The sequence below is a fragment of the Pleuronectes platessa genome, chromosome 22 (assembly GCF_947347685.1).
Source record: "Pleuronectes platessa chromosome 22, fPlePla1.1, whole genome shotgun sequence".
NCBI classification, from domain to species: domain Eukaryota; kingdom Metazoa; phylum Chordata; class Actinopteri; order Pleuronectiformes; family Pleuronectidae; genus Pleuronectes; species Pleuronectes platessa.
Window position 1 is genome coordinate 3,205,530 of NC_070647.1, and position 9,580 is coordinate 3,215,109.

Below are 9,580 nucleotides of genomic sequence, written 5' to 3' on the forward strand. Positions count from 1 at the left end.
GTCTTTCTCTTAAACACTTAGCGGTGGAAGAGGACTATGACACTTGTGGGGATTGTGCTTGGTTCTGGTCTAAAACAGCTGAAACACAAGATATCAATTCAGAGTACAACAACAGAGGTCGGCTTACATCTCCTAACACCAACACACAAACACCAACTATGACCTGCTTGGGGGCAAATGTGCTTATTATAGTGTTTTTGGGCTTAAAACACTGATATCATCCTTTAAAGACATCGACACAGTCTAAGAGAGAGGGACGTTATGATGGGGAGTCTGCGTGTGTCAGCTGGCCTCAGCACCACTGTGAGTGTGTGTGCAGGTAGACTCAAATGTCCTTGAGGTCCTTCTGGATGCCCCACAGAGTGTCGGCACTCTTCCTCAGCTGGCCCACCTCGGCGTCCGTCAGGGTCATGTTGACGACGCTGCTGACACCGTTGCTGTTCAGCACACAGGGCAGAGACAGGAAGACCTCCTCGCCGATACCGTACATGTCCTGAGGAAACACACGCCGGCAGCAGTTAGGTGAGGAGGACGTCAGATGTTTATACTATATATAGGCATATTGCTGCATGGGGGTGATAAGTGCCAGAAAATAGGAAATATCTATTAATATATGTGCTAAGAGATCATATCACAAGTAGACATGAGCTCAGGAGAACCTTTGCGCGTTCATGTGTCTCCAGTGATCGCTGGTGACCAGATTTCACTTCCCCACTTTACATGCAAACAAACGTGTCATTTCTGTTCCCTAAGACCAAACAATATTGTTTTGAACCAGTCTTACTACCATAGTCAATGTGTGTGTTACTGTGTCGATATGTGAGGGATAGATAGAGAGGAGAGGGCGGAGCGGAATCAAGGAGCTGCGAAATAAGATTTTACACATTTGAAAACAAATTTTATTCAATAAGTGGCGATCAATAACAACCTGTGGAGACTGACAGAATGAACATGAATAACAACGTGGTCACTCATGAGTGTTGGACAGAGCAAGTCAGTCAGTCAGTCTTCTTGCTAAACCAGGCTATCTACATTCTCATATTAGCTCCTTATTTAACAGAGACATTGGATTGGTGAACATATCAATCTAAGAAAGAAAAGGAAATATCGTGGGCATATTTTGAATGTTGAAGTATTCCTTTAGAAAGCATTTGACACCGACATCGTGTAAACATATGTAGTCCTGTGTGTGGGATGAATGGTGCCAGGGACACTGTATTAACAGCCAGAGCAGTAGTGGAGGAGTATAGAAGTTAACGTTGTTTTTTTTTATGTTCATTTTTGATCCACAGATTAATAAGTAATCAGTAAGTTTGTCTTTTTAAGCAAAATGTAGCACCACTTCCCCAAATTGGGTTTGAGGATGTTATTTGGCACTGTAAACTTGAAAAAAAGGGAGTACTGAACAAGCAGGAGCAGGTGATTTTTTTTTTTTTTTATTAACAAAAACAGCAAAAGACAACAGAAATACAAAATGACCCCTAGGAAATACAACAAAAACAAATCCAGCTAGCCTCACAGAAAGATGCCAACTCCTCTCTCCCACCTTCACTACTGACTGGCATTTACCTTTATAGCCTCTCCTGCCTGGAACCTACCACCTGCACTGGCAAGTATAAGGTGACCTTAACAGAAAGAAAAGTCTAAACCACACTCAACACGGCGAACACAAGACCAACTTAGGACTCTGCTGGGCAGCTGCTGACCTCACAATTCAATCTATCTGCACAAGTACAGCAGATAAATGCAATAAGTTGACTAAATTGTGATCTAATGCAGTAAACTCCACCCATTCTCTGTCACTTGGAGTTTGCCCAGCCCCTTCTGTCAGTGACCTGATCTGTGCAAACCTAACTCTCCCTGATCGACCTGCTGATCTGACCCCACAAAGCTGGCAAAGCCAAACAGAGCAAACACACAACTCAAACCTAGATTATCTACACACTCTAATTGATAATCAACATTCAAATAATACAAAAATGACCAAATGTTTAATGTAGGGAGACAGGGCCTATAACAATAAGGATGATTGCTGACAAGCCATTTTTAAGCCACATTCCGCTGATTGCCAACCGCTGCTGTAATTTATCCAAGGTAGAAGCAGAAGACAACTCGGTCTGCTAGCACGCTGCCTCGCCCCCACTGACTGCAAGGCACTGTTATCCTGTTTGTTAAAATGTAACAAACATTGAACGTACCATTTTTCCAAAATCACACCTAAGTCAACACTGCAGCTCCTTGGACCCTTAACAGTAGAACAGTACTTCTTAGACAGACATATTTCTGTTAGGCTTTGTGCCTGGCCTACAAGTGCTTGTGTGTGCATGCACGTGACTGACCTTGACCATGGTGGAGACGGGGTGCACCCGGCTCATATTCTTGACGATGCTCTCCGTCAGGTCAGCCACGCTCAGGCCGATGGCCCAGTTGGTGTAGCCCTTCAGCTTGATCACCTCATAGGCACTGAGACACAACACAGTACTTAGTTATGACACTATTATTGCATGTGCCTCTGTTAGACATCGTTGGCCGTTTCAAATCTCAACTATTTTTGATACAGAGGTTATTATTATAACTGTTTTTATAGTATATAGTATAAATAATGTTTATTTGTTGTTTTATTTCTCATGCAGGTGACCAACTTACTGACATCTGTACATTTAGGTAATGTAATGAGTGTAAAGGTTTTGACTGTGTTTTATGTACACCTTTAAGCCTGGAAGAGGAAAAGCTTAGCTCTAATAAATAATATAATAACCATATTATAGTTAGACAGCATAAGAAAACCTGCAGGTTGTACTGCATGCAAATAATTGTTTAATAATTCACAATGATTTGTGCACACGCACACACACACAATGTAAAATGTGACTGTTGCAAGCATTACTTATATGCAAGTGCAGAGGTGTAACTATAGCAGGGAAAGGAAATAATTGAATCTTAATTTGATACCGACCCAACCACCATTAATAATAACAATAATGAGATTATTATTGTAAACAGCATGCGTTAATAATAATAGTAATTATAAAAATAATACATGAATGGATCATTGACCATCTTCGATTAGAAGCAGTAGTATTAAAATTATCGTTGTCATTTTCAAAATAATATCTGTTATATGAAACACAGTGTACCTTTCCACCACCTCTTTGTGTGTGGCCTTCCACTGCTCTTTATCCGAATCTGTGCCGATGTCCGGATTCAGCTGCTGCAGGTTGACTCCAGCTACGTTTGCTCCACTCCACACAGGAACTAGAAAAACACGTACAGTTACTTTGTATGATTTTCATGCAGCTTCACAATCTTTTTTAGAGGACCATCTTCATCGCTGTGTGTGTACCCACCGCTCGTGTCCCCGTGCTCGCCGAGAACCCAGCCGTTGAAGGAGCTCGAGTGAATGCCGAGGCGTTCGGCCATCAGGTAACGAAAGCGGGCGGAGTCCAGGTTGGTGCCGCTGCCGATGACACGGTGCTTGGGGAGACCACTCAGCTTCCAGGTGACATATGTGAGCACATCCACTGTGGGGAGCATGTTACACCCAGGGGTCATATTGATATATTGGATGCACACAGAAAGACAACTGTGTTTGTGTGTGTGTGTGTGTGTTGGTGTCTTCACCAGGGTTGGAGACCACGATGAGTGTGCAGTTGGGGCTGTACTTGACGATCTGGGGGATGATGGACTTGAAGACGTTGATGTTCCTCTGCACCAGGTTGAGGCGGCTCTCTCCCTCCTGCTGGCGAACGCCGGCCGTCACCACAACCAGGCGGGAGTTGGCTGATACAGAATAATCTGGGGGAGGAGGATGAGACGAGGAAGAATTGTACACTTTATTATCACCACTTAATTTAAGGTATTTATGTATAAATCAATAACATGACAGAGTAATGGACCTTAATGCACATTAGCCTGAGCTCTGACAGGCATTCACACTTCCAAGCCAGAGGTTACATTGCCACAGGGACCACTTGCCCTGAAACTCATGGCCTCAGATAACAAGTACTCACTGTCAGAACTGACAGTGTCTAATAGTGACGTTGTCAGTTATCAGCTGATTTCACGTCACAACTGACGCATTAACTTTAAGAGCCTGTAGCAGTATGCAGCCTCAGCTCCTGACCTTTGTCAGCGACTATCTTGGAGGTCTTGAGGAAGAGGCTGCCGTGCTGCAGGTCCATCATCTCTCCTTTCAGACGATCCTCCATCACATCCACCAGAGCCAGCTCGTCACACAGGTCCTGACCAGCAGACAAACAGAAGTGAGACGGATGATGGTATAGATCAGAAATATGACCTTTATACTTTCATCAAGCTTCTCCTTAATGTTCATTTAGATTTTCTTTCCATGTCATTTAGGGGTTTCCAAACATTTTGTATAACATACATATAAATAAAAGTGAATTCATTCAAATGAATGAATGAATTAACAAAATTCCTATACACTGACATATTCAAACTGTGTGTGTGTGTGTGTGTGTGTAGGTATGTGTGTGTGCGTGTGTGTGTGTGTGTGTGTGTGTTTGTGTGTGTGTGTGTGTGTGTGTGTGTGTGTGTGTGTGTGTGTGTGTGTGTGTCTGTGTGTGTGTGAATGTAGTGAATAGCATCTTTTTTAATATTTTTTAAAATTGTATATTTAACCTTCATTACACAGACCAAAACAAAAGATCAAAACTCTAACAAAACATACAATACAAACAAAGGCATGATAGACATAATCACAAAAGACAAAAATATAATAATTAGTATTATTATTATAAAAAAGCCAGACTGTAGGGAGATAACTGCAGCGTTACAGCCTACCATAATAGAACATTCAGTGAAAATAACCTATAAAACAACACAGAGAGGGAGCTCGACTGTGATGTTGTATCTTACCCGCAGCAGGATGCTGACGGCGCAGGCCATGCCCACCTGGCCCACCCCGACCACCGTCACCTTGTTCCTGGGAGGCTCAGCGGGGCCACTACCCATGGGGCTGATGAGCTTCTGCAGAACTGAGGACATGATGCAGCTGCAGGGAGAGAGGGGACATGTCAGTGGTTCAGACATGTTCATCCAAACCTTGTTCTTCATACAATTAGCAGCGAGAGGACTGTGCATCAGTCGTGTGAAGCAACACACAGGTCAGAGGTCACAGAGACACAGATCTATCTCTCAGGGGGTCTTGGGTAGATATAGAGGTAAGAGGACAGTCATGCAGTCAAATTAACACCAGCTTGACACATAAATGTCGATGTAAAGTTCTACAACTAATTATTACTGCCATTATCAGCCAATCCTGAGGACTAGCAGTCATTTTTCAAAATAAAGCATGTTAGCCCGCAAAACACAGAAATGCAATAGACTGCGTGTATATAATTACATAGTCTACAACCAACAACACAATTAATGTTGGTTTGTAAAAACAAAAAGCGAGTTACGGTATCAGCATGGTTACGCACACTGACAGGAGGAGGCATTGATGGGCGTCAAAAAGAGAGACACTGTGAGTCCAAGTGCGAGAAACAAACCAACCAACAACAACCCACTGACACACTTCAAACCAGTGCAGTTTAAATAAAATGTTTAAGAACATGGAGTTCTTCACACACATCTGATGTTTGCACGATGTTCCCAGCAGAACAAATGGAAACTGAATGATGTACTTTCTGTTGTAATACAGCACCTACACACAAACCCCTGTATGAATTTGTCAGTGTGTGTTCTAATCCAAAATGTGTGTTTTCATTGTAATTACTGTCACGGTCTTCTTGCTCATCTGCATTTACACTATGTAAATTGTGAATGGGATTATTGCATATACTCAAATGTCTGACATGTAAAACTCTGCCTATGAGTGCGTTAGATATGTGTGTATGTAAAACGCATATCTCGCAAGCCCTTCATCTTTTCGGATTCCTTATTAACATGTACATTTTTAAGAGCCAAAAGAATTGCAGTGTTAAATTTCGACACGCAATACATTCAATATTAATACAAATTGGAATAAACAGGCTACCAGGGCTCTGAAGGTTGGGATGGCGCAGTGGGCCCTCAGTCTCTGGACCTAGTCAAACCTAGCTGCAAGATTATTTTGATAGTAAGATTATATATATATTATTGTATTATATTTCACCATGTAGGCTTAGACATGATGCTCCAAGTGCTGATCACCAGCCTGGCATCAACATTCATAGAATCACTTTGTCTTTAGAAAGTTGTCCTCAAACTAAAGGCACAATGTTCACTTTGTTGCTGCAGTGCTTTATACTGAGCTGAATTACAAACCTTTTATTTTGACAATTTGTGATCTTCGGTCTAAAGATTGATGATTGTCAGACCTCTGAAATAGCTGACATGCTATTTATGAAAAAAATAATAGCAGTTCAGTAAATTATTAAAACTTATATAACTCCCATACCTGAACAATATCAAAAAATGGAATTGTTTTATTTTATGAAAAACAATAACTAAACAGTCTTTATTGCAGATAAAACAGGTAGTAACAATTTCCACACACAAACAATAAAAAGTGACAGTATATTGTAGGACTGTTTGAGCAGAACTCACTAATGACAAGGAATTAGTCTTCGAAATTCAAAGTACAGATAATAGACTGATGGATGTAAAATGGTTATTACGACATAATGATAATTATCATAATAAAATAATATATATTTTAGAGTGTCAGAACAGTTTTGAACATTTTAATAATACCATGATAATATTGAAAAACATTATAATTGTTGTCATTATAATTCAATTTGTATTCCATTCCAGCTCTAGTCTGCAAACACTGAAAAAAGGTTGTTCATGGGTTATTTTTGCCGCACGAGGTGTTATCTATGTTACATCTATATAAAAAAAAATTAAAGATACATTTTGTGTGTCTGCTGTCATGTATTTCAATAAAAAAAGTCCACTTTGTAATAATCAGAAGCCACAGTTATAAACGATGACACGCACAGCGTGTGTGCTCCATGCAGCAGCAGAGCCGAGTTACGTCACAGAGTGTGATCGCGTGACAAGAGGACAGTTGACCGACAAGAGTCACAGCTTAGAGAAACATTTTTAAGATGAACACAGAGTAAGAAAAATAAGAGGATGCCAAAAATGTATATTACACTCAGAAATGAAAAAAATACTTTTTATTTTAGCAGACACTAGTCATTGCTTAATACTATGGTATGTGAAAGCTGGTGAATATGTTACATGTAGTGAAGAGTGAGGAGATACATTGCGTATTTTGAAGGTTTATTCACATATGGTGGTGAATAAAATGTCAAACGTGAGTTGTAGAAACTAGATCAGCATTAGGAACAACAAACAAACAAAACACAAAACACAGAAAAGCTCCTTTCACTGTAACTTATTATTTATTATGAATAGTCATACATATACATTATTAGTTTTAGAATTGTCTAAAGTTTTTATTTGTTGTCAAAGTCAAAATGGTTTTAAATATAACAAATAAAAACTAGAACAACCTCAGTTTTCAGTTTCAGGCCAGAGTGGACGACACACAATTTCTCATGAGGCCTTACTATATTCTTGAAAAGCACTTTGAATTACCTTGTTATTGTAATGTGTTACACAGATGAACTTGCCTCGCCTAATGAATAATATGTTATTATATGGTGATATGGTCTCGTCATTGACAAGATAACAAAGAATAAACTACTTATTTTAGTGTATGATCAACATCATGCAGCCACTGCTCCTCAGTGTTTTCTAATTTAACAACTTCTATTAACAGCACATCATTCAAATCATATGAAGGTCAAATGGACACTTTGAATGGCAGGACTATAAGGAGATGCTGTTAAAATAAACAATGGACTTCTGACACAAGAGGGTCCACAAGTCCATCCTATTTAATAATCCTGCATGTCCAAGATCCCTGAAGGCCCCAGCTCCTCGGTTTGGGGACCACTTACCTTTATTCTCAGTATATTAACAAAGAGAAAAGCTCTGTGTTGCAATATAAAGTCTGCAAACAAGGTGGGGTATCAGCTCATATCAGGGTTTTAATGGACATTTTTGAGTAGGTGGTCCAGGGAGCTTCTTTGTGTCCATAAAGAGGGAAACACCTCGTGGCTGCAGCTGACTGACACTTGTTCAGGGAACAATGGGGTTGCTGAGAAGCACAATGCCTCACTTTAGCCTCCTAAATTCTATTCGCCTTTACATAATCGGCTCAGAAGCCGAAGTAATAGGTTCATGAGTCCCATCAACACAACCTGTTCGTGATTTAATCATTTTAGGTCGATGAGCTGCTGTGGTTCCTCTCTTTTTCTGTGGTTTCAGTGGAAGTGATGTAATGTAACAGCCTGCAGCTCTGCAGGAGCCCTTGTGTTCGGCTGATGCTGAGACAAAAGGTTCAAACATCTAAATAAAAATGGAAGCAGATAATTCCACTCAGAGAGGGGGACAGTTCAAGTTCACTGTCAGCTCACTGGGATGCTCCATTGTCTGTGACAGACTGTGGCTGCAATTACACAACCCGCCCTCAACGACAAGTGCACAACGGGAACAGTTCGATCTGGTCACAAACGCAGATTTGGAGATTTACAAGTGTAAATGTGAAACATGAGTCTGAAAAGGTTGAGTTAAAATGCCTCACAGCTCAGCACAATGAGCTGCAGCAGCTGCACTTTGCACATTTGGAACAAAATGTAACAAAACTAACAATAATCCACATTTCTCACCTCTCTAAAGAAAAATCCTAAAATGACCCGATGGCTGCAGAACGATCTGAACTAACGGGGACAGAAACATCAATTAAGCCTTGACCCTTTGTTTGTAGGAGTCTGACGACTCACAGTTGAACTTGGCATTCACTGATTCCTTCAAGTCGGAGCATCCATTGCTGCAGAGTCGCTGTGCACGCATCACTGTGGCGGCGGCGGCGGCGGCGGCGGCGACAGCCCCGACCCCCGCGCACACAAAATTCCGTGATGTGAGGAAACAAGCAGAATTACTTACATTTTCTCTGAGGATCCTTGAGTGTGATGTTACTTATTCCGAGAGTGTGGAGAAGAAGGCGCGCTGCAGTGAGGAAGAGGAGGATGCTGGAGTTCTACTGTACCATGTGAGGGGGCGGGGGGGCGCACGCAAGGTGCCAGGCTGTGCGTGATGCTCGTAGGGAACACTGTGATCTTTGATGGTTAACGCATTTAAAACAACCATTGACATTTTCATCTCCCTGTCATTATATCTGGAATTTTGGGGTAATTCCAACAAACCAGTGGGTTGAGTCAACAGCTTATCTCCCTCATGCTGTCCCTTTATTTCTACAGACACAGATAAACTTCATCTGAGGGCATCACATCCTCGTGGATAGAGGAGGCTCATTTTTAAATGTGCAACTCAAACTGCAGGCATCTTCAGAAATCCAGCAGGAGCTGACACTGCAGTAATTAAAGGTGGCTCTGAGTTTCGGACAGATAGATCCAATAGTAACTCGACCCCTAGGCCTTCTGTTAATGTGGGCCAGCAGGGTCTATATCAAAAATCTGAGTGCGACGTTCACTTTATTCTGCATTGTTGTGTCGTCCTCACATACTGATACATTTACTGAAGGAGAACTGCAGTTCTG

The 9,580-nt window shown here is 41.3% G+C and overlaps 1 protein-coding gene across 2 annotated transcripts; it reads right to left on the reverse strand.

Annotated features, from left to right (window-relative positions):
• Nucleotides 1–325: 325 nt before the first annotated feature.
• ldhba (lactate dehydrogenase Ba) lies at nucleotides 326–5,007 on the reverse strand. 2 transcript variants are annotated; one of them, XM_053414900.1, is made up of 7 exons: nucleotides 4,879–5,007; nucleotides 4,124–4,241; nucleotides 3,622–3,795; nucleotides 3,348–3,521; nucleotides 3,138–3,255; nucleotides 2,340–2,463; nucleotides 326–493 (listed from the first exon to the last, which is right to left on the reverse strand). In XM_053414900.1, exons 1-7 carry the CDS (start codon nucleotides 5,005–5,007, stop codon nucleotides 326–328), a joined length of 1,005 nt encoding a protein of 334 aa, XP_053270875.1. The 2 variants fall into 2 exon arrangements, with proteins under 2 accessions (XP_053270875.1, XP_053270876.1); XM_053414901.1 differs by lacking the exon at nucleotides 3,622–3,795.
• Nucleotides 5,008–9,580: the final 4,573 nt, after the last annotated feature.